Source organism: Bombus pascuorum, chromosome 3, assembly GCF_905332965.1.
Source record: "Bombus pascuorum chromosome 3, iyBomPasc1.1, whole genome shotgun sequence".
NCBI classification, from domain to species: Eukaryota; Metazoa; Arthropoda; class Insecta; order Hymenoptera; family Apidae; genus Bombus; species Bombus pascuorum.
Window position 1 is genome coordinate 13,209,529 of NC_083490.1, and position 24,586 is coordinate 13,234,114.

At 33.9% G+C, this 24,586-nt stretch overlaps 1 protein-coding gene across 12 annotated transcripts in view; it reads left to right on the forward strand.

Annotated features, from left to right (window-relative positions):
- The window catches only part of LOC132905063 (phosphatase and actin regulator 4B), a 397,089-nt gene that overhangs the window by 340,027 nt on the left and 32,476 nt on the right, over positions 1–24,586 (forward strand). For 11 of the 12 annotated variants that reach the window (XM_060955998.1, XM_060955999.1, XM_060956002.1 and 8 more), the window contains one exon: positions 23,089–23,289. The exons of the other annotated variant lie outside the window; for it this stretch is intronic. In XM_060955998.1, coding sequence (XP_060811981.1) covers positions 23,089–23,289 — 201 coding nt within the window. The remainder of the gene's footprint in view (positions 1–23,088; positions 23,290–24,586) is intronic. 12 annotated transcript variants of the gene reach the window in all.

A 24,586-nucleotide genomic window follows, 5' to 3' on the forward strand; every position in this document is an offset into this window, starting at 1 on the left:
AGAACTATGCATGAAAATACGCAATAATTATTAATTATTAATTATGAAACTGGCGCTCTGTGGTTCATTAAATGACGATTATCTCGATTATTGATTAGGTATAACGTTGCTATTAATTTGAAGTTCTATGAAGGTTGGTCTAGACCTTTGAACAGTTGATGAATTTGTTGCGTTTGTTTGAACACGTTTGAGGTTTATAAAGCCATGTATACATTCGAAATTATTTGTATTGTCGTTTATAGGCATTTGAATATTTTTATCGATTTGAAGCAACCGTATATGAACGTCATTAAAATGCATAAATCCGTGACAAATTGATAAGACAAAATAAATATAGAAAAAATAAATGGAGAGAGCATACAAAAGGCAGTCCTTTCTCTTGCTTTCTTTTTTGTGGTTAATAATTCATAGTCTGCGATAGAAATAATTATTCATGAAAATTAAACATTTAAAGTTAAACTGGAAATTGAGAATAGTCAACACAATCACAACGATCAAGATTTATTACCCCTGGAGATCGTCTTCTAACAAGACTTTAACCTTGAATAGATCAAACTATATTCCTTATGACATTTGCAATTCGTATTTCATAGGTGACTATTATTATGTTAATAGTTAGATTCCTCTTAAATTATCGTTGTAATATATTTCTTAGAAAAGAGTTGATGACAGTTCGTGCTATACGTAGAGGAGCTATTTATCGTTACGATGTCCTAGTTTATTTGCAACCCGTTACAAAGTACCGGGTAGAAGTTTCCACCTAGTTGAGTCTAAAGTTCTTCCATAATACTTCAGAATATTCAAACTCCGGACAACGCAATCGATATACCCATTATACTTTACCATCAATGTCCAAAATAACACAGAAGTCTCGTGAAGAAAAAACATACTCAACTTCAATACTTGCCATAATTATTATACAAAGAAGAACAAGAATCAACTTAAAATCTTTCTTTCGTCTCATAAAAAATATTACAATTAATAACACTCTTCTGTTCCGATTAGAACAATAGAAAGCAATAATTGTTCTTAATGAATCACTAGATTATCAGATAGTAAGTTACTGTTCAGCGAGACTTTATTCTACATTTATACATTTTTATTTATACATGATTATACATTTATTTATTCATAATTTTTACATTCTGAAATTGTAAAATCATAAATTTAATAATTCTTAACTCAACAATACTTTTCGTTTATCTATTATTTTACTCGGAAGGCTTTAATTAAAGATCTGGTCAAATTACTTTCCATTTTTTTTTATCGGAGTAAAATTCAAAAAGATTGCTACTAATATTAAATTATAATATAAAGAATAAAACATATAAGTAACACCATCTTAAAAATTCAGATTATTTATTCTGTATATGTGTCCATTTATAAGCTTAATAGCTTTACGAATCCATCAACAAGAAATATTTCACGTCGATGCGAGCAATCGTTTACCCAGCAATATTTCACCGAATCATTCCCGAGTATCGACTCTCTTCTAACAGCTACCTAAGTAGAACCCAAGGTAATAGTCCAGTCACAACCCTCCGATTTCTCCAAAAGTAAAAAACTAAGCGGAACCCTTCAGAAATAAACTTTCACCCCTGTTCACCATCTATCGTTGATGTGTCCTTCGTGTGTTTGGAAAAGAGTCGACGAAAACCGCTCGTAAACCGCTGTACAAACGCGTCCTTTCACTCGTTGCTCGTAATCCAAGAAGCCTACTGTCTCTCCCAGAGGAGAGGAGAAGGGACGCGATTACGAGGGGATCGGGAAAAAACCCACGGGCCATTAATCAGACGTTAAGCTCGGAAAAGACAGAGGCCGAAAAGCTCGGTCTGATCGGCTGGTGGTTGTTTTTTACGAGTTCACCGTGCAGATTTTGCGAGAAACGGAACTCTTCTCGCCGCTATTGACCTATTTTCCTATACGGTACGTGTGTTCACGTACCACACGTTCTTGGTTTTATCTGGAGGTCGCTTCTCCTACCGGTCAGCCCGGTCGATCGGTTTTCATTGCGGGAATAGAAAACAGGGACACGATGTAACTCGCTGTTCGATTTGTTCGTTTCCTTCTTTCTTTTTTTATTCTCCCTCCCGTTCTTTTTTATTTTAGAGTAATGAGAAGTAAACGTAGGTATCGAATGTTTTCCGTCTGATTACCATTGCAGCGGGTTGGGATAAATTGATTATTTTATACTTCGTTTTTGTTTTATATTGTGGTGGAATTTTTATATGGAATTATGCTTTAATTACGGTTAGCATGATGGTCAGTATACTCTTTCATTTCTCATAATAATATCTGGAATTGGATATTCATATGTTCGTATCTTTTTGAAATTTTATTTCATTCGATTATCACTCTATTATTATAAATATTACATCAGGTCGGATCATCTTGTTAAAAGTCAAAGATGTATAGAAATCATTTTATAAAAATACGGTGGCAGAAACATCTTTCTTCCTTAAAAAATATATTTCTCTTGTCAGATTTCTTCAGACATTCTTGGTTTCATGTTTTCTTGCCTCTCTATCTTAGAGGATTTTTACATCGTCCTGGAGAAGCTTAGGAAGTATACGTGTGATGTCCAAGCTCGTGCGAACGGATTCTATTTTCTCTCAAGTTTCCTTTATATTTTCCCCACTTCTATCTGATATTTTCTCTACTTCCATTTTTATTTAGCCCGCTCTTTTTCAAGCCTTACTCAAAATCACCTGTATCCCTTTGCTATCGAATCCATATCGATATTTGCTTTTAATACTTCCTTATTAAAATTTACTGTTAATTCTCTTTTTCACCCATTTGAACAAAGTTGGATTTTCTGCTATTTTTTAATACATCTCTCATCTGAATATATATTTCTCTAAATTTGCGAAAAGAAGCATCTTTGATATTATTCATTGTAATGGAAGTGTCATTCTGTGATTAGTTTGTTATAGGATTATGTCTGCTTTTTTAAGAAGAGGATATAGATGTAGTAACGTGAAGGATAAGGTAGACTTGACAATTTGGAAAGTGATTTATGACCTTATCTAGCTCGCTTTATGCTGAAAGGAATTTTATTAGTGTGAAGGACTCAACAACTGTCGAGCTGGTGTCTGCAACGGTATAATATCCTTTTACACGATCCATTTTTCATCCTTTGTTAAACTATTTTATTCGAAAAATAGTTCCTCTTATCAACTCTCGAAAATGAGAAACGTAGACACCTATTATTGCCTCAAGTGAAAGAATATTTCCAGGAATATCTCTATTACGAGTTAATCTAATAATTATGCGCGTATTCTTAAGAAAATTATTTCTTGTACTGCTTTCACTAATAACGATAAAAAGGTATGGAACTTACTGTTTAAACAATTTCATACTTCTGTGAATGTAATTAGAGAATAAAAAGGGAAATGAGCAGAAAGTTGTTTCTTGTACTGCTTTCACTGATAGAAGTAAAAAGAGACGATGCTTACTATATGAGTAATATCACATTTTTATAAAAGTAGTCAGAGAATAGAAATAGAAACGAGCGTAAATAAAGTAAAGGAGAATTAAAGAATGAAATACAATTCATTATTATAAAATTTTATTTTATTAAATAAATAACGTATTAAATATTATAATGCAAGAAATTGATTTAACGTTTTATACATTTTGGCTCATTTAAATTCCCTGTTGATTGATATATAAAAATTTCCTATTTCTTATTTACATAAGTTCTATTTTCAAAATAAAATCCTTATTTACGCAAACTTTCGTCAGAAAATTATCCTGTAACTGTTGATCGATCATATAAAAATTTCCCAGCTGCAAAGGGTGTAATCGAAGCAAAATGCGCAGTGCAGTAGCGACGGCCAATCAGAGGCTAATCGAATTGTATATCGAGGCGTTCACCGGAGAGAAATAAGCGCAGCATTGCCTGTGGAATCTATCTAGAAATCTATTTCTTCTTCGTGACCGCGTTACCAGGCCGCAAATAATGGACTTGCCCGGTCAACATAATTTCACGGTATCCCGACTTTCCACGGGACCACGCGTGTAAAGTGCGAGCACACCTGTTTCAACGATCGTGTTCGCGGTAGTTGTGGTAGCAATAATGCTGTCACTGGACGCAAGGTCGTTCGTAATAAATTGCATTTTACTCCCCGTATGCTGTGGTTAGTTTATGGAATCGTCGCTGAATGATAAATATACCGAATCGAATGAGGGACGATAGTTCGGACACGATTCGCTCTGTTTGACTTCCGCATCGTCCTCGCAATGTTTACGCTTGGAAAATTGGCCGATGATTTTTACTCTGTAGTCAACGAATTAACGCAACAATCGAATCGATGAAATATGATTTGATTAAAGGAACGTTGAAAGTTCTGGGAATTTTATATTTTTTCTTTTTATCTATTCTAAAGGAATTCGAGAGTTCCGTGATATTGTGTTAAAGTTCGGAGTGTTTTATTAGATTTTATTTAGAATTATTCTTTAGAGATGGCTGGTATTAAAAATTATTTTTTACGGATGTTTGATATTTACAATTTTATGGTATTATTGTACCAGGTTGAGAATTTCTCTAGATTTCAACTAGAATTATTTTTTAGAAATGTCGTGTGTGAAGCTTGCTTGTAGTTCGAGAGTTCTGTGATATTATAATATAATAGGTAATCGATGATATTTCTTTGGTTATTATTTATACATAATATTTATACATAATTACATAGTTTGTTTGGAACTCAAATTCGGGACTTTTATACTTTGGAGGATTTTCTTTTTTTCTTTTCTTTATATACCCAGAGAGATTCGGATATAGTATAATATTTTATGCGGTAAGGGATGTTTCTACAGATATTGATTAAATTTATTTTTGAGAGTTATGTCAGTTCTCAGTTTTGTTAATCGCACTTTTATGTGTTTAAGAGAAAAAATTAAAGAATTTTTATAACTTACTCTTATGAATTTAGTAAAATGATCCTATAATTACGCAGGTATTTATAAACACAATTGGTACAACATGTTCTTACAAACAGTAAGCGCGTTTACGCAATTATTTCGTTCAACTGAGTCAAGTGTAAATACACGCAAATGAGAAAATGCAAATACAATCGGAATCAATTAAACCAGAAATGGTTTCGTGTTCTATGCCATCCGAAACACAAGTATCCCACCTATAATTAACGCGTGAAGTGCACATTAGCCTGCATACCATAGACAAGGATGGAACCTATTTAATTTAACAACATGTCGGATTTCAAAGAATCTGCATCCTAACAAAATTAAATACTTTTCGCGAATATTCCGCGCTTGAAGGCGAACCTAGCATATTTCAAGTGCGCAATTTCCCCCTACGTTTTTGTTATATCACTAATTTTATTTTATCGCAATTATCCTAAAATTCATTAACAAATACATGCAGAAATAAGAAATCTATAATTGTGTGTGTGTGTGTGTGTGATACAGTATTATACTTTAATAAATATTATATTAATTTTATACATTTTTCGAAAACCAATATTACATTACGTTAATAATATTAGAAACATCATATTATAATCTAAATTATAATTATTGTTATATTCTAACATTTATAATATTACACATATTAATTTCATAGATTTTAAACTTACTTATATTAATTGTATTATGAATATTAATATATTTATAGAAAAGATTCGTAAAATTCATAGCCTAAAGTTAAAGAACATGTACAGTTATTGTAGAAAAGGTATTAATTTCAAACAACAATTTCTGTCAAAGTTTCGCTAAAGTCAATGTATTTTAAGATTTGGTAATTCCCCAATTTTCATCTTGTTTTGTAGTTAAAGGTATTATTCGAAACCAGATTAATTTGTCGAGTGTATTCGTCTGCTCATTAATTCGACACCGTTGTTAAGTCTCCTCGTTAATCCTCATTAGTATGATTGACTAGACTACAGGCTGAGTCAGGGGGAAAGCTACTTTAGATTAAATTGAAACTCTCGCAGTTATCCGAATTTATGCGTAACGAGAAGATTAAACTTCTATCATTTATGTATATTTTTAAAGAGAAACAAATTAAAATAACTGCGTTGTGTCACCACATTTTTCAATAATATTGCTCGTTTTATGTGATCAAACGAACGAAATTAAAATTAATTATCATTCATTTATACACCGAGTTCAAATTGAATTAACTTCATGCAAAATATGAAATTTAGCTTTAGACCTTAAAAAACAAAATTATAATTGATTAACATCAATTTTCATAATCCAAAATTCTGCTCATTGATTTCAATTTGTAGAGATTATCCACATACTATATATATTATCAGAAATATTATAAAAGAAATAAGACGATATTTTCTTAAATAATTTCTATATATCTTCTTAGATATTACCAAGATATTAGTTAATTTATAACATTTCTATACAGGATTATGAATTTTCCATTTAGACCATTTTGATACTTCTATTATTAATCACGAATAAATGACAAGAGAACTCCATCAGAAAAATCCCTTTTCATCCGTCCTAAAATAAGGCTTTCCAAATTCCGAGAAGATTCAAGAAATCCATCAAGCAGGTCAGAATTTCCGAATCACCCAGTGTATCCCTCTTATTCGCTAATACCGCACCGTCAGACGTTCGAGACGAGGCAGGATAATTAATTAGAATGAACGAGAGGGTGGAATTCGCCTGTGAAAGATTAGGTGGCACGCAGGGGACCGAACCGAGAACGTTATATTCCTCTGGCTCTGTTACCCGACGTTTCTCACCCCTTTTCGAGTAAAGGAAGCGCGATCGATGCCAGGAGGAGGAAAACGCGCCGGTGTCGACGACCTCGTGTTCTGACGCATACAACCAACTCCCCTTTCGTCCGTTCGAAAATACCTACTATCAGCCAGAGGAGAGTACGTTCCTCTGAATCGTTCCGCGTTGTTCTCCGCGCTGTTTTGTCGTCGGTTTTGCCGAGATTCGCTCGGAGTTCGTTGGCCCCGCGACAATAGTAACTTTTTCTTCCTTTGAGTCGGTTTGCGGAATCGATGGTGCTTTGTAGTAACCAGCTTAATAATTGGACGAGAAATGTTTTGCCAGTTGTGCGTGAATGCCTCTGGGGTGCACGCTTTGTACGTGTCGTAGAACTTGGAAAGTAGATTTTGGCGGATTAGATTTAAGATACGGTAGCTGATAAAGGAAAGTTCAAAATTGATAAACTATGAAACTCAGTAACTTTTATACTAAAAACTTTTGTACTGAATTGATAGCAGTTACCTATTTTGTGGTACGTATTATATTTATCCGTTGTTCTTATTATATACATATATAGACTCACTTTATGAAATTATGGTGTTTTTTATACTTCTTATTTTATGAACTTTCTTTTGTCCGCCAACTGTTATAATTATAATTCTTAATGTTTTAACTCTTATGTGGGCAACCAAAATTCTGCGGTTATTCGATAAATGTGTAAGCAAACCTAAAGCTTTAATATTTAAAACCTCTGCGTTAACTTTGATATAGAAACATGCAAAGAATGAGATAATGAGAAGTTTTGCGTTATTTTTCCTAAAACGTAAAAAAAGGAGACGAAAGAAATATAAAAATTGGTACGCAGAACAGGATTAATGGGGAAACACGAGTTAACTTCAATTTTATATATCCTTTATAGTAACGATTAAGTTATCTGTTCGGATATTGTGAAAATCAACTCCCTTTCGCGATGTGAGAAAGTGTAGTAATAGCTGGAAGAACTTAGAAAATAAGCAAATTTTGTTCGTAATATAAAATATATTACGTACATGTTTATTCGTAATAAATTTTAATAATTTCTATGGTATAAAGTAAAATATAACATTTATTGTGTGCCATGTTTCTTTATAGGTTTCTCAAGCCCTGTCGTACTACTTTGTATCATAAAAGGGTCGACTATTTTTATTAATAATATGCCGATGATAAAAAGAAAACCTGCACTTTAGCTGGAGCTCTTTCTTTTGTTGACGAGTGGTAAAATAGATCTTGTAGGCGGTAACTCTTAGGGCTATTAAAAGATTCGAATCGGTGTTTCGATTTATTTGCTCGCGGTACATTAGATTTCAAGGGCGAATTATGGATTATCGATTTATTTTCTTTTTCTGCTTCATTTTGTAAAAATTAATTTTTTCATTAATTTATTCTAATGAACTCTTATCTCAATAATGTCTTATCTCCTTTGGCATATTAAAATATTCAAATTTCAATCTTCCTCCTATCAAAATCTCTTAATCCCATCAAAATTTCAAAGTCGCTGAACTCATTGGACAGTGAAATCGCATCACAGACCGACACGTGCAATTTCGTTAATTACAGTCGGTCCAGTGGCAATGAGCGTAGTTGAGAATTTCGGGGATGTTTGAAACGTTTCGCTTCGTCTGGGACAGAAAGTAGAGGTGTCTGGTTTAATCAGGACGAGGTGGAAGCCGCATCACGACATGTCTGACCTCAGAGCGACATATACTACTGCGGAGTCAAATAGTTCCATCTAACACGATATTCTATATCGGGTTACCGTGAAAATTCCAAGACCAATATAAATTACGGACGATTAACTAGGGGTAGTTCGTGCGTTTCGGCTATTCAAGCATATCGTAGCATGAGATAATTGCTGAAATTCACGATACGCGTCAGGTGTTGCCTGGGAAAATATTAATATTTCAGCTGGTAATTAGTACGCTGGTGAGCTCGTTTCTGCTATCATATATTTCATCTGAAAAACGGGAGCTTTTGTATGAAGATAGTTTTACATCTTAGAGTGGGTTCAAAGTAGAAATAGTTTTAATTAATTTGGATTTTTTATTAATTTTTTTAACCAACCGATTATATTTATGATAATTGAGTTTGATTAAAATGTGGTTAATTACATCGAATATTTCTTTGTGTAGAATATTTTGCTCAATTAGTAATTTAGTAACGTTAAGAACTTGGTGTATTTCATTGCAAAATATACCTGTAATTGAATCGATGATCGATAACAAGGAACACATAAAGCGCTTAGGAAGCCAGGCAATGGTTATATCAGGTAACTTACAGTCAGGAAAGTTCGTATAAGTTTGTATTTGCAACCAATTACGTACCAGAAACCATTATTTTCTGTTACCATTTCATCCAGATGTAACAAGAAATATTGCGAAATTTCTGAATTCCATTTCTGTAAGAGCGTAAGAATTTGAAGTTCAAGCATTTGAAGTTGAAAATCAAAAAATTGAAAAATTCGAAAAGAACTCGCAAGTTTAAATATTTGGATAATCGGATACTTAAAAATAAAATGTTTAAATTATTTAAAATTCGAAACTATACAGAATTAATTGATAGAGAAGAAGAAAAAATTTAAAACTCCTATTGTAAATACTCAGACTCGGAGACCCAAAGATTCCATATAAAATCGAATTTTCCAATTCCCGTTTCACACAACTGCCACGATCAAATATAAATACTCTTCGATATTTAAAACTTCCGCCACCTGCAATCGTAACACGGTTTCAAATTCCATACGGTAGATTTCCACGTACAGTTGCTTTCCGTTCAAGCTGCTGTAGCGATATCTCAAGGCATGTAACAAGCTCTTATCACGTAAAATCGACCAAGGTGCAAACAAGATGCGGCATACGGCATATAGCATCACGACATCTAACCTCTTGAAATGATAACATTGCGGTTGCACTGGGTTGCTCATGGCACACGATAATTTCCAGCTGAAATTCCTCCTCTCTGTTGATGTTGTATCGATCGCGCTGACTCCACATATTTGCGAGGTTTCGCTGGGCCGATTTAAGTAATTCGTCGAATCAATGCTGTGCGTCATCGTCTGCTGAATAAACAAATTCCAGAGATTAAGAATAGATTTTTCCATACACGTGAAGAAAATGAAGCTTATTTTTCTGTTTCTTCCTCGCGCTTTAACTACGTTTAACTTTGTAGTTTTACCATAGATAAATAACGAATTCTTTTGCGTAATTTGTGGTTGATGATTGACATTTGAGTAATTATTTATTGGTTACTTTTACGCGAACGTTGTATTTCGGAAAATGTTTAGCCAAAACAAGATCGAATATTCTTTTAATTTTTAAATTACAATCCAAGATTGTGGTGGCTTGTATATGTCATATTATGGCAGCTATATACGTGTATAAATAATAATTGATCTGTGTGGTTAAGACGCTAGAAAGAAAACATTGAATACGGTATAAGTAGAAACGGACGGTATTTAGTCAGACATACTCAACTTTAATTTCTTGACAGATGTACATTATTATTATGCGTCCTGTTTTATACATTACATTCATTATAATCTCTTTTAATCTATAAGAAGTATCTGTTGGTTTATGATTTTTAACGTAATTTATCGCTCAACGTAATTCCCCAGCACACAAAATATTCGAAGATTATCCTTATCTCTTTCAAAACGTTTCTTCGCAAAAAGAAAGTGAAGAAAGATGGAAGAGCTCGAGACGCCACAAATTTTTATTGGCACATATTCCGAAGAATTCTCGCGACCGTTTAACGCCGCATTACCCGCTTCGTTCAACCGCGATCTTCGTCTCGAAGATTACTTGCCACCTACGGCTTCCTTCACCCGGTCGTATCAGTGAAACCGAGATGAAAGTTGAATTATCCCACGGGGATCACACAATGAACCCCGTTATCTCACTATCCTTGATTATTCTTCGATGTTCTTCTCGCCGTTTCCTTCGGAGTTTTACGTCATATCCTTCTTTTTTGCTTCAACTTTCTTCCACCGAGTTTCCGCGGTTGATGAAACCAGAACAAATGATCCGTGTTGCTTTTTTTACACTTCGCTGTTTGATTGATTACCATGTTTTGCGTTCTTTTCTTGAACTTCCTCGTTTATGGTTTTCATTGAACTGTGATGCAGGAATAGAAGTCTGATAATCAGTCCAAAAAGTTAGAAGATTGGATGTGAAAGGAAGATGATATATTGAGAATTTAAAAGTTAGAGGAAAGAAACAAAGGATATATTACCCTTGAGATCATTAGATCTCGCATTTTTTTTTATACAATTAACTTTTTAGCGACAAACGATTAATCTAAAATTTGTATGCAACTAATGGCAATGATCACTCCGTACAAAGTATACAGAGCGTACCGTAATTTAATGTGTTTTATAGGTAAAGATAAGATTAAGTTTTGTATCATGTGGCAAAAAGTCGATAAATGTCTCATTAAAAATAAAATTACGCGTTTATACTTATGCATTTTGTGTTGTTATCCGCCTTTATCAATCCAAAGTGTACTATTGAATTTATCGTAGACCGAATTTCATGGCGTTCTTTTGTATCATTTCTTCGCGTCTTGTTTGATTCTTGCTTTAAAAATCTGAACGAAACTGAAACGAAACAGCGTACCTTTACCGTCTGATGTATAATGACGAGCTAATCTCAGTTAGATTGTACATTAAGAGATGAAAAATTTACGAATAATTTAGTCGTCAAATTCAATAAATTACGTCTTATATATTACTATAATATTATTCAATTTACCTCTGATAAAAAGAGAAGCGATAGTCTCAACAAGCAATTTCTGATTTTAAACAGAGAGAGAGAGGGGGGGGGGAGAGGGAACACTTTCCTCCAGATTCGTTTTCGCAGAAAGTTAACACCACGCCATCAGAAATTACAGAGATCGTATGAGCAGTGACACGGCAATAAGATACAAGTATAACAAGGAAAGTGTGCGAATAGTGTGGCCTCGGGTAGAGTAAATTGAACTGTTCTATGGAACTTTCGCCGGTGTTCGCACACCACTAATTCGAGCAATAACTAAAACTCGCGGTGAAACGGAACAGGAGCGGGTGAGAATTAAGTTTCAAACGGATGGCAGCTTATCAGAACTCGAACGTCGCGACAAATTCAGCTAGCTACTTGCATTCGGCTCAGACCGAATATCTCTGTCAACTTTGAAGACAGTATGGGTACTTTCAACTTGTATCGTCTTCACTTTCTGCTCCCTTTCGTGAGTTTAATATAATATTATATCAACTGTAGCAATATCTTGACATATTATTTAAACATTTAACGAAGCTACAAACTAGTGCCTACTTTGACTGTTTTCTAATACTGTTTGGAACAAGGTTTAGGATTTAGTTCATGAACCAAAATCAGAAAGAAAAACAGAGATTTTATTTTAGTGTAAATTTGAGTACTATGTTTGAACTGTTGAATTGTACTTTCGTTATTTTATGGTCATTACGAGGACATTTAATATGTGCAATTTCTCATCACACAATTTGTTTTATGAGGTAAAAAGTTATTAGCTTATGAAAGTTCAGGATTTAGTTCATGAACCAAAATTAGAAAGAAAAACAGAGATTTTATTTTAGTGTAAATTTGAGTACTATGTTTAAAATGTTGAATTGTATTTTTGTTATTTTATGCTCATTGCGAGGACATTTAATATGTACAATTTCTCATTACATAATTTGTTTTATAAGGTAAAATGTTATAAGCTTAAAACGTTTAGTTCATGACCCAAAATTAGAAAGAAAAACAGAGATTTTATTTTAGTGTAAATTTGAGTACCATGTTTGAACTGTTGAATTGTACTTTTGTTATTTTATGCTCATTACGAGGAAATTTAATATGTGCAATTTTTCATCACACAATTTGTTTTATGAGGTAAAAAATTATTAGCTTATGAAAGTTCAGGATTTAGTTCATGAGGCAAAATTAGAAAAAAGAAAACAGATTTTATTTTAGTGTAAATTTAAATACTATGTTTGAACTGTTGAATTGTACTTTTGTCATTTTATACTTATTACGAGGACATTTAATATGTGCAATTTTTCAGCACACAATTTGTTTTATGAGGTAAAATATTAGAAGCTTTAGAAAGTTCAGGATTTAGTTCATGAACCAAAATTAGAAAGAAACACAGAGACTTTATTTTATTGTAAATTTGAGTACTATGTTTGAACTGTTGAATTGTACTTTTGTCATTTTATACTTATTACGAGGACATATAATATGTGCAATTTCTCATCACACAATTTGTTTTACGAAGTAAAACGTTATAGACTTTAGAAGGTCAGAACTTTATACGGCTTTTTTATACTGGTTTTCCATATGTATAAAATAAACTAAATATTTAGACCCTCAAAATACCAAATACTTTCATCTGTATCCTAAATTTTAAAACGACCAACTGCTTTAAATGTTTTTTCGTCGAAAAGGAACTTCGCAAAATATCGTTCTATCGGAACTCTGTCTCGTCTTTTTCTTTCTGGTAAAAATCGACGAATCGATCACCCAATTTTCAATGACACACGAAAGCAGCGTGCACATATAATGAAAGATGTATCGGAAAACGGAGGAGGGCTTCGATAACAGTCATAAAACGGTACGGCTTGAGCGAAAAAACATCTTTCTCCGTCACGAGGCGAACTCATGGTGGCCTGCATTATTTTATACATCCGCTCGAAATGGATTTTTAATGAATTTTGAAACACGATGAACAGCACGTTTTCATATTTCGTGGTTAAAAAAGAAAATGTACATATAAAACCGATTACATTCTCTTGTTTAAACTGGGGAACGCTATTAACCGGTTCTATTGTTTTCTCATCCGTTGTTTCATTCGTTCTTGAGAAGAATATTTATGAACATGTGGTGGAGCGAGAAAGTGGGTCGTGCGTGTTGAATGACAGAGATATTTCGAAAAATTGTTGTTCCCCGGCAGAATACCATTTCGCCAACTGTTTGAAGAGTAATTTGACAGGAACAATTGCATGTTATGCGCTCGTAAAATAAAATTTCATCGGTTGTGGATGAACGCGAGTGCATATGTCATACTGCATCGTTTGTTTATTGGCGGTTCCTGAATAACATAGGAATTTTTAGAAAAATGTTATTTCGAAGTAAAATTAATTCTGCAACTGACGTTGAATTAAATATAAATTAAATATTTCTTAATTGTATGACTAAATAGTCATTGGAAATGTATCGATGAAATCATTATCATATTCTATTAAAGTAATTTTTTTAAATTGCATGCTTTCATATTAAATACAGTATTATATTGAATAAAATATACGAAATTATCTACATTGAAAAGATTCATTAATTTTAAACGAAATGGTACATTGTGACAAAAAGATATATCGCTGATTTAAAAACAGCGAAACAATGGACAACGCATTGCTATTGGAAAATAATTGTTTCGTGATGCAGATGCAAGGCTTATCGGTCGTGAAAAAATGGCATGCCAGTATTGTTTTACTTATTTCCTCCTCCGCTTACAGAATAATTTTCTCGTGTCTATATTTCATAATATTTAATATCATCTCACATTCTTGGTAACAATGTTACCTATATCAATCGTAACATCCTTGTATTTCTTTCGAAACTCTTCGATTAACCCCGTTATAATTCACAACGTAATCCCTAAAACGTATCAAGTCACGAAATTCAATTTCCACTATTTGCGATAAACACCGTCCAATTGAATTTCGTCTGCTTTCATTCGGGTCTCCGGCTAATATGCGACGGTAACGAAAGACAGAAGGAGGATATCAGAAACGATAAGATCGGCCAAAAGCCAAATACGGACTCGTTCCGTTTTCTGAACGCAATTATCCGACGGGTTGTCGAGTTTTTTTTTTGAGCAGACAGTTTCGAGCGAGTTTGGAGTCGTTGAAAATAGAAGGGTGGAGGAAAAGCGGCGGTACGAAAGAAAAAGAGAGAAAAATCGGCGAAGCATAGTCGAAACTCGAGCGAACCGTAAACAATGCTACTGCCAGATAACGTTGGCCTTTATTGCACGCGTTGCCGACCCAACGACGCGAATCTGCAGTTTAGCATTATCGTTTCTGATGGAACTCACGACGAGAGGTAACGATCGATACATACGCTCCACCCCCATTGTCGTGTTTTCGTGCGACAGACACGTTTGCCACTCGGTTTCCACCGACTTCCCGACCCTGCGATCCTCGGTTCGTTCCCAACGATACGGTCCATGGTGTAACAGATGTAAATTTGGGTAAAATGGAAATTCTATTAGCGTGGGTGAATTGGTTAGCCTCGACGCGACAGCTTGAAATTAATTGTGAATCATTTGCTGTGAGGGGAAGGAGACGTTGAATAAAATTATCACGATTTAAAAAGAAAGTGTTAATAATTATATTCTTTTTTATTAGATTTTTTGTGCAATATTTTTTGGAAGATGTTTCGCGTTTCTTTTTTAAATACAATGCCCAATATATTATGTCTTGCTTTTCCCACTTTTTACTTATATTATTTTCTTTTAATTATCTAACGCATACCACGTCAGTTGAAGGTTAACCTCATTTTAACTACTTTATATTCATTTATTTTTATCTTAGATGTATTTAATAAATATTTAGTGTGTCATAGAGTATCTTGTTGCAGGCTGAGTTTCATTAATTTTGTCCACAAGAAGAAAAAAAGAAGAAAATATAAAATAAGAAATCCGTAGGAAACGACGACTTTTAGTTCATCTATTTAATCGGCAGTTTAAAGTCTCGGTGATCTCAATAGACCATATAGTTATGTGTATATGAGATTCCAGATGATGATGTAATGATCTTAATGGTGAAAGACGCACGAATAGTTCCACAAGCACGTCATCACAATTTCGAAGCGATGAATGCAATCTTCCGACAAGCGATCTGTTTTCACCGGATCTGCGTCAATGAAGAATCGCCTCATGAACATATAAGGTGGTTGATTTGTGCCTTTGAAATTTCTGAATTGCGTCTGTGCAATGAGAAAAATCCCTTTGAAACTACTAAAGTCATGTAAATTGTGCGTAAATGAATTAAAAACCTGTAATACTATTTTATCACTCGAGACTCAGTTTCTGACAAAGTCTCATTCCACAGGTTCGCTTTATCCTCACAAATAATCGTCTCTTGTCTGCTTACACGCAGAGAGAGATCCTCCCTGTAAAATCCAAGATAGATGTCTGTTACAAAAAATCATGAAAAATGTGAAGCATAAAAGTTGCTAATACCTACTCAAACATAAGAATCAATTTTACACAGGACATAAGCATCAATTTTAAACTTTGTTTTGTCCTCCATTGTTATAGCCTGAAGTACCGTTTTTCCTCCCCTATACCGTGTATTTTCCTTTATACCGTGGCTCATAAAATAAAGAACAATCCGAACAAGCATTAAACGGAAGTTCCCTTTTCCAAACAGGAAGCTTAATACGTTCTACCTTTCGAGAACCAGGGTCCACGCAAGGGACGATGAAATATTAACGGGAATTTTCGTGGTACGAAGATGCGTCGAATTATTTATAGAACTCGCGGCTGGAGAGTTTGCGCCGTCCGTAATTTTCACACCCGGTTTCTCCTGTTTTTCCTGTGTTTTCAACAACCGCGTGCCGGGCAGAAATAATTCACGACGAACCAGTATGTTCACCGTGTTAAACGGCCTCGTTTATTATGCGTCGTTTCGTCGCGCATATCGTGTCCACGACATAATTCTCCGCGACACCATCTTCACGTGTACGAGAAAAAAGAAATCGGAGAGATATCGATAGAACCAATGAGTCCTTTCCCGCTTTTTCTCTTTCTTCATATTATAATACTAACTATAGTAATCACTGGACTACGAATCTTTATGGATTCGTGAGAAATTTGAAGGTAGGAAAATACAGAAAATAGACCAAACGTGCAGAAATACGTAAAATGACCTAAATATGATATACGTTGTATAATTTTTAGAAGGTAAAAGAAACCATTATTTAGCTTCTATTTCTTTAGTTTTATTTATAAAAATATCAATTTGCATCCGCAGTCTGGTAATCAACTTCGTAACAAAATTGTTTCATCAAATGTCTGACTTGTACTGTCAGTTACCACTTACATGTTTGATGAATCGAGGAGAATAACCTTGCAACTAAATTGTAATTTTTGATTTATTAATAAAATTTTTAACAAATCATTACTGAGATTCTTTTAGTTTTATGCATCACACGTTATTTTTTCTTACGATATTTATTTTAAAAAAACGTACAACTATTTCACGTAGATATATTTTTGATCATGTCATTTGAAACGAAAAAATGAATATATGACAACACATACGTGATTCGTATAGGCTGCTGCACTTGGCATAGAAAACTCGGATGGAATTTCGAGCAACATGACTCAATGTTAGCTCGACTTAAGCCAGCAAGAAAGTTGTTGCGTCCGTTCTGCTACAGTTCGTGAATTATTTCGGTCGTGCTTCTTCTTGGACACGACAAATTTACATATAATTGCCAGTGAGTAAATCGTTCGTATCGTTCTAATTCCAATCTCGTTTCTTCGAGACATTGAACTCGGATCGATAAATCACCAACTGTTTCTAAAACAAGGAAAATCGTTCGACAAATGTTAAAATGGTGAGAAGTGTTTACAGAGCGTGTATTGTTATTGATGAAATGTTTGAAAATAGGACATTTTTTTTAACAATCTTTGCCTCTTTTTTCAAAGAAATGCATTGAATATTAAAGTGGTAAAGATTTGGTACAAGATGTGCGAAAATATTGAGAGATATTAAGAAATTGCGAAAATTATCTTAAAAAAGAATATGATCTTTCTGTTTTTAAAAAAGAAAAAATATTAAATATCAAATTAATAATGTGAGTATTACAAATATTAAAAACTAGGAACATTTAAAAGTTTCCAAGTGTATAAAAATACAAATAATAATTTAAACAATAGAGTTTTTCGAAGAAAAGGTTAATGGTAGCTTGAGAACTTCCTCGAAAATTAGATTGCATTGTCAGGAACAGAGAAAATATTTTAAACGATGATGATGTCAAGTACAACAATTTCAGTACAATACTGAAGAAAATTAAATGTAAAGAAAAAGAACACAAAAGAGATGGAGAGTGTTTATAAAATGAAAAATTTAATGTACTATTGTAAATGTATACTAAATATATAATGTATACCTTAAACACATAGCTCAAAAATTTAGAAATCATATTAGTCATTGCTTTATTGTATATTTTAACCACGATTGCTTACATAAGTCTGAATAACTTGGCGCTACACGTCCCGTAGATGGAGCTATGTATAAAAATAAAATCGAATGTACTCTGATATAAATATGACGAATTATGGGAAACGTTAACTTAATGTCTATAGATAAACTGAACGTTTTGATTCTATTTTATAATTCCTCAACAAGAGAAACATATATTTTAAAATATAAGATAAGCATGTTTGAAACTTCTATTGTACATTTATGTCTACGAAGAGATATGTCTTTGATTTCTTCTTCATTTGTGTGAAAGAATCACTCGTACGATTAACACTGACTGATGAAGTTGAAAAACGTAACAAAAACTATCGTTCGATGCATGCAATATATTACAATTCTTAGAATTTTCATATCGAAAATCCTATCTTCTTTGGTCACGAAAATCAACACATAACGAAATACTTTTGACTACATTTTTCTGGAATAAAACTACTATTTTGAATGATGAAACTTCATGAAATATTAGATTATTGGATATTTATCATACTAATCACCTATCAGTAAATTTGCTTTAAGAAAACATGTCCATACATTAAATCAAAATAAACATTAGTATACCGATATTTATTTTAAAATAAATCAACAAAATCGTGAATTTCTCGATATTTTCGCAAATTTCCCAAACGGCGTTCAAATAATACAATTGACCAAATATACACAAGTTTATAAATTTCTTTCGCGTATAAATCGATCGATTTAATTTATCTCTAAAGCTCTTTAGCACGGTGGAATCAATTTTATAATTATTTGGTAATAAGGAAAATTAAGTTCTGTAAGTTTTTCTGAATTTCATAAATTAATTAATTAGCTTATTATCCTAACTGACTTAAAATTGTAAAATTATAAAAGAGAAGTTATGATCTATAATTTGTAACTTATCAATTTCCTAATTTGATTTATTACTTAATTATTATACAAGAGAGAATTTATTAGAAAATTACGAAAATTTGGAGAATATTGGGATTGTGTTTTGTAATCACAGCGCAATCACGAGCACTGTTATCTTTCGACTAAATCCCAGACAATGAGCTCAATAAACTCGATTGTCTTCGCGACAGCTCGCGACTATGAGGAATCTGGGGTAACGAGACACGCACGTCGAGAAGGTCGCGATGGTCGCGCAATCCGCCCGACGTTTCTAATCTATTTCGAGCTGCGGGAGGTTTCTAGTTTCTAACAGTCTGCTCTGAACGTGCTGGGTATGCGGAACGACAATCGCGTGTGAAAAGAATTGTCAGGTTCGTGTTTGTGCTTATCGATTGAATTACAATCGCGAAAGAAGATTTGATTGCTTTTGAAAGAAATAACTGAAAATATGAATTGATAGTGATTATGGCTTGATTTGCTTGGGTTTGTAGTCATTTTTTATGAAATTGTATGGAAAATGGGTGTTATAGTAAAGTAAAAGTAAAAATATTGGTGAACTTTGAAAAAGTGAGAATCCTCACGAGGTTTGGATCGATTTCAGTAGTAAAGTCAAGCATTTTTGAACCGTTTGATTTCAGATAATTTCAGAAAAAATACTTCTTTAGCCCTTAACTAGACAGTTTGATATTTTTTCCCTTTGCATAGATGTGTAGTCTTTCAAATTATTCTAAGACTTTATTTATTAAATATTACATATATAAAAATTAATTTCACATATTTGAATAACGATGTACATTGATTTGATAAGCTTTCTATAGTTGAAGACACTTACATTCTAGAGCTTGTAAAACTTCATCCGATTGTGCCAATGAAATGAAAATTCAATCTCCTCCTAGCGTGCGTGATCTGTAGTTCAAGGTTACAGAATTCATAATATCGTGAAGGTAATGTTATTTATTTTTGCTGATATTTTTTATGCTTGACTGAAGGTGTATTAATTGTGTATGTAAAATATATAATATTAAGGCTACTTTACTATCTAATGGCAAAATTTGCCTTCCTTCAAAGATACCCTTTCTTTGTTTGTACCTTCGATGTTATTCCCCAATAAAAAAAGAGAAATCCAAAAATAAAAACTAAAACCAGAAAATCCATTAAAATATATTCTTCCGCATATCATTCGTCACAATGTTACATTTCCTCTAACCTAGTCAAATTTTCTTTCCTCGTATCCGTCGACCTTCGTTCCACGTTAATTCGTTACATGTTGTTGACGTTATTAGCTGAGTCGCCGTCGTCGACGATTCTCTTTCGAAGTTCCATTGGCACAGTTCCAAAGCATCGCGGAACTCCGCGAGGAAAATCCGACAGCGGAGAAGGCCAAAGCTGACGAAAATCTCGTTTCACACGGTGATCTGTCACTGCCGAATCGGGATGATTTCATCCTCGGTTGCGATCCACGTGCTATTCTGCATTGACGCTTTGTAGCCTTTAATTACGATCCTGACACTGCTCGTCCATCGAATTTTTTCCGATCTTGTCTCTTTTTCCCTCCACCCATGCTATTTTGTGCACCAGTTACACGCGATCTCAAATGTTCTTGCGGACTTTTTGACGAATAACCGTTGCGGTGACGAACGATCGAGGAGAATATTGACACGTGATCCTCGTTGTTTGTCGATGTTTGTACGTGGAAATTGAGGGGATCGTGTGTGGAATTTATACGAAACGTTTGATGGGATTTCGAAGAGTAAAATAGAAGTCGTGAAATTCTTTTCCGCGCGTTGTTTCGCCTCGATTTCAATTTTCGGCTTTGTGGAATCGCGGATTTGGTATGCGATAGAGTTACGCTGAATTGTCAAAAGCTACATTTTGTCGACATCCTTAATCAGGACGATGAATCGAGAGCTGTTTGACAAATAGTCGTTAAAATAAATGATCGATGGTATTGACTGACAAATCTGGACGTTAGTTAAAGAATTACTCAGTGGGTGTAATTTGTAAAATTGGCAACTGTTACTTTGAGAATACATAGTAAGATAAAAATATTAAATTTAAAATATGTAAGTTCTCCTTGGTCCCTACGATTTTTTGCAGGGGATTATTAAAAATGAAACGTTTAAAAAGATATGACCGAGATTCGTTTATTTTCGAGATGAAGATCTGCAAGAAATCTGCAGTTTAGTCACCGATGACGTCCGGTTCGAAATAAAGTTTCGCGATTTCTACGCGAAAGGATGAGACAAAAAGAAAATCACGACGCGAAGCCACTGGTCAACGATCTGAATCAACATCTGGCAATCCTCCGATTTATTTCTATCTTCAATCCTTTGTTTACCACTGTAAATATTTTCCGCTTTATGTACATATTTGAAGCGTGATGCACGATGCATCGACAACAACGTTTATCTATACGTTGATTCTGAAACTAATGTGAAACGTTAGAATATATCAATTTTTACCACTTGAGAAATTAAGATAACAACTTCTGTTGTTTTCTGCATAGATTATCACTTGAATTAAATTAATCGAACAAAACGGATAGTAATACTAATCGTATTCCCATCTGTTACCTCCTATCGGTATTCATTTATTCAATACGTGTCACAAATTTCCATTAGAACCATCCTCCTCAAATGAATTAAAAATCACGAATAGGTAATCTCATCAATTGCCCTAATTACCTGCCGCAAACGATCGAAAATTCGAACGAACCAATCGTTACCTCTATAAAAACTGATTCGTTAGTGACGAATAAATTTCCATTTATTTTTCTCTGTCGTGATTTATTATTCGCTTAAAAAATTCTTACAAACAAATTTTCATTACAAACTCGTCATAAAACTCGTTGTAAAAGTAGGAAAGCTCGTTCCTCTAATCACGTAGACATCACGAAGATATTTTCGAAAAAAAAAAAAAAGAAAAGAAGAGATGCAAATGAAGAAAAAGAGGAGTCGTGCAGTACTTTACCGGACAAGGTAACAGCTATAGCCTAATTCGCATGAACGCGACGCGTTACCAATTTTTTCCGTGGCTCATAAAGCTCGTTATAGTCGCGAACGTGACGCAGAGTGTAGTTTACGCGTGAATCCTAAACGCACGAGCTTATTATCCCAGTGTGTGTGACACGAGTTGGAGAGTAAAAGGTGGAAATGGCAATTTTGAGGCGCACTCGCAACGATATTTCCCGAGTTAGCCAAACGTGTCTCGTGGAAAGCGCAGTAAAACGAAGAACGAACGAAATAATGAAGAAGAACGACGCAATGCCAGGAAACGAAGTCGCCCCGAGTTTCGACGATTTAATGCCGAGCCATCTCCGGCCGTTTCTTTCGCCGATAAAAACACCCGTTTCCATCTGTGAAACGCGTCAAAGCGAAATTCCCGACGCTTTTTAGTTTACTTACAATTAACATTTTTTTAAATAATTTACCTTGTGATATTAATTTTAATGTTAATAACGAAATGTGCTTTTACGTGGCTCTTAAAGAGCAAAATGTTCATTTGTTCGTTCTCTATATTTCAATACAATTCGCCACCCTAGTTTCAAACTGTTCTATGTCTACCAGTTTGTAAACTAAGAAAACTGAGTTTAAATGAAGTGTAATATGCTCGTGTGGCGTTAGGACTTGAAAGGACTGAATATTTGTTTCTCTCTGAGTAGCATTTTTGTCATATTATCATAAATGTGTCTTCTTTCTATCAATGAGACATACGTGGATTGATTAATTACGCTGTTTCTAAAAGTGGAATTAGAACAGTTAAGAGCTAAGGGGGCGAATTTTCTTCAAAAGGATTTTTTTCTTTATTATCAGTAACTAAAATGAGTACAGATATTCGTCATAAATCGCCAATACAGTTCAAATATTTGTTAGAAAGTACAATTTTATATTCCAAAGATATTACAACCCGCAATGCAACCTAGAATTCCTTCAAAAAGAAGTAAACGAACGTTTGAAGAAGTTAAAGAAAAGAAACAAAAGTACAACGATCGGAACGAAAGGTGCGATCTAAAACTTTCAAAAGTTTAAGACTGTTGAAAGACCAACGATTCGCTTGAAAACCAGATAATGCATTGATGAAAGAAAGAGTTCTGGATTAAAAGGTAGAAGGTGCACGAGATATAGAATCGATAAAATAGATAAAAGGCAAAACCGCTCGCGCGATCCCCGACCATTGTCTCTGGTCCCGCTCTGACCGGTCTGGAATTTTTTTTTCTGTTGCAGAGCCGAAGAAGGAAAAGACTGAACAGAGTGCAAATGGCGCGGTATCGCCGAGCGGTGAGCCGCAAGCGAATCAGGGCACGGCTACGACCGTGCCGATCTCGGTGGCACCCCCGAATTCGGGGAACCAGCAAAAGCCGAGTAGGCCGAACACCCTGGAAGCCAGGGTGGTAGCCAGGAGACTGATCTTATTCGACACTGAGTGTGAGTACAGATATTCTGTATCACCGCGCAATTCCAATTCTTTTCTGATATTTTTATGCTGCATTTAGACCAAACGAATAAATGATAATAAAATTTAGTAAAATAATTTAGAAAAATGAAAGAAACGAAGAACATTCGTTTGTCATTTGACGATTGTTCATCGAATGGGAAATCAGACAAATATTTTAAGAATGTACATTAGATTATTGTAAATGAATTTATGAACAAATTGCTCGATGACCATCAACACTGGACGAATAGATGCTGTTGCTTCCGTTCTATATCTTGCTCCTTTGATCTAAACGCTCCTTTAAAATTTATTAGAAGCCACAGACTGATCCTTTAGCTACTTAAGTCAGAGGCAACGTCACCATACTGAAAATACTGTGTCGATGTATGTGATGTATTATCAGTAGATTAACAATAGGATATAAAATAGCTTCTTAAGTATTACATCTTATGCGATAAATGTAATATACAATGTCTCACGAAAATATTTTAACTTTTATAATAGAAAAGTTTTATGGATTTTTGAAATTTTATTAACGCTGCAACGAGACATGACTATCGCAATAATTAGTATCTTATTGATGATAAAACCAAAGAATCGCTAGTAATTTATTTTCCAATTTACTAATCTTATTATTGTTCAATTGCACACGCGGTCTAGCAATAAATACCTGCCATAAATTGTTCGAACGTGTTGAGCTAATTGTCTTCAACGATCCACAAAATACATCATCGTTAATAAGCCTTCCATAAATGGGAGAGATTAGATTATAAGGAGTAGGTGTTAAACATGACGGATGAGAAGTAGAAAATTTATAGAGAGATATTGTGCAGAACTTCTAAGTTTCCAGGTCATGCGATACAATTCGCGTTTTCTTAAAAATTTCATTTATTTAGTAGAGATACTAATACCAATTGTTTGAAATTTATTTATTAAGTATTATTATTTATTAAGTATACATTTAATTACTTTTGAAAGCAATTACAAAAACAGTACATAAAGTACAAGTTATTTTACTTTCATAGCGTTTATAATAAAGTAATGAAAAATTTAATATTTCCACCAAAATATTCATAAAATCAGGATTTCTGAATTTTAGCAGTATCATTAATTATTCTCTATTCATTGCTTGATCACATATGCGTGCGTTAATTTTATTACGTTCATTAATTATTTCCAACATGTTTCGTATACAATTTTGGAACGGTACTCTTCTCATCGCTTGTATATCTAGGTAGCCCAACATTTTCGTTGCATGCGCTGATTTTTCATTAATTTCTACGCGAA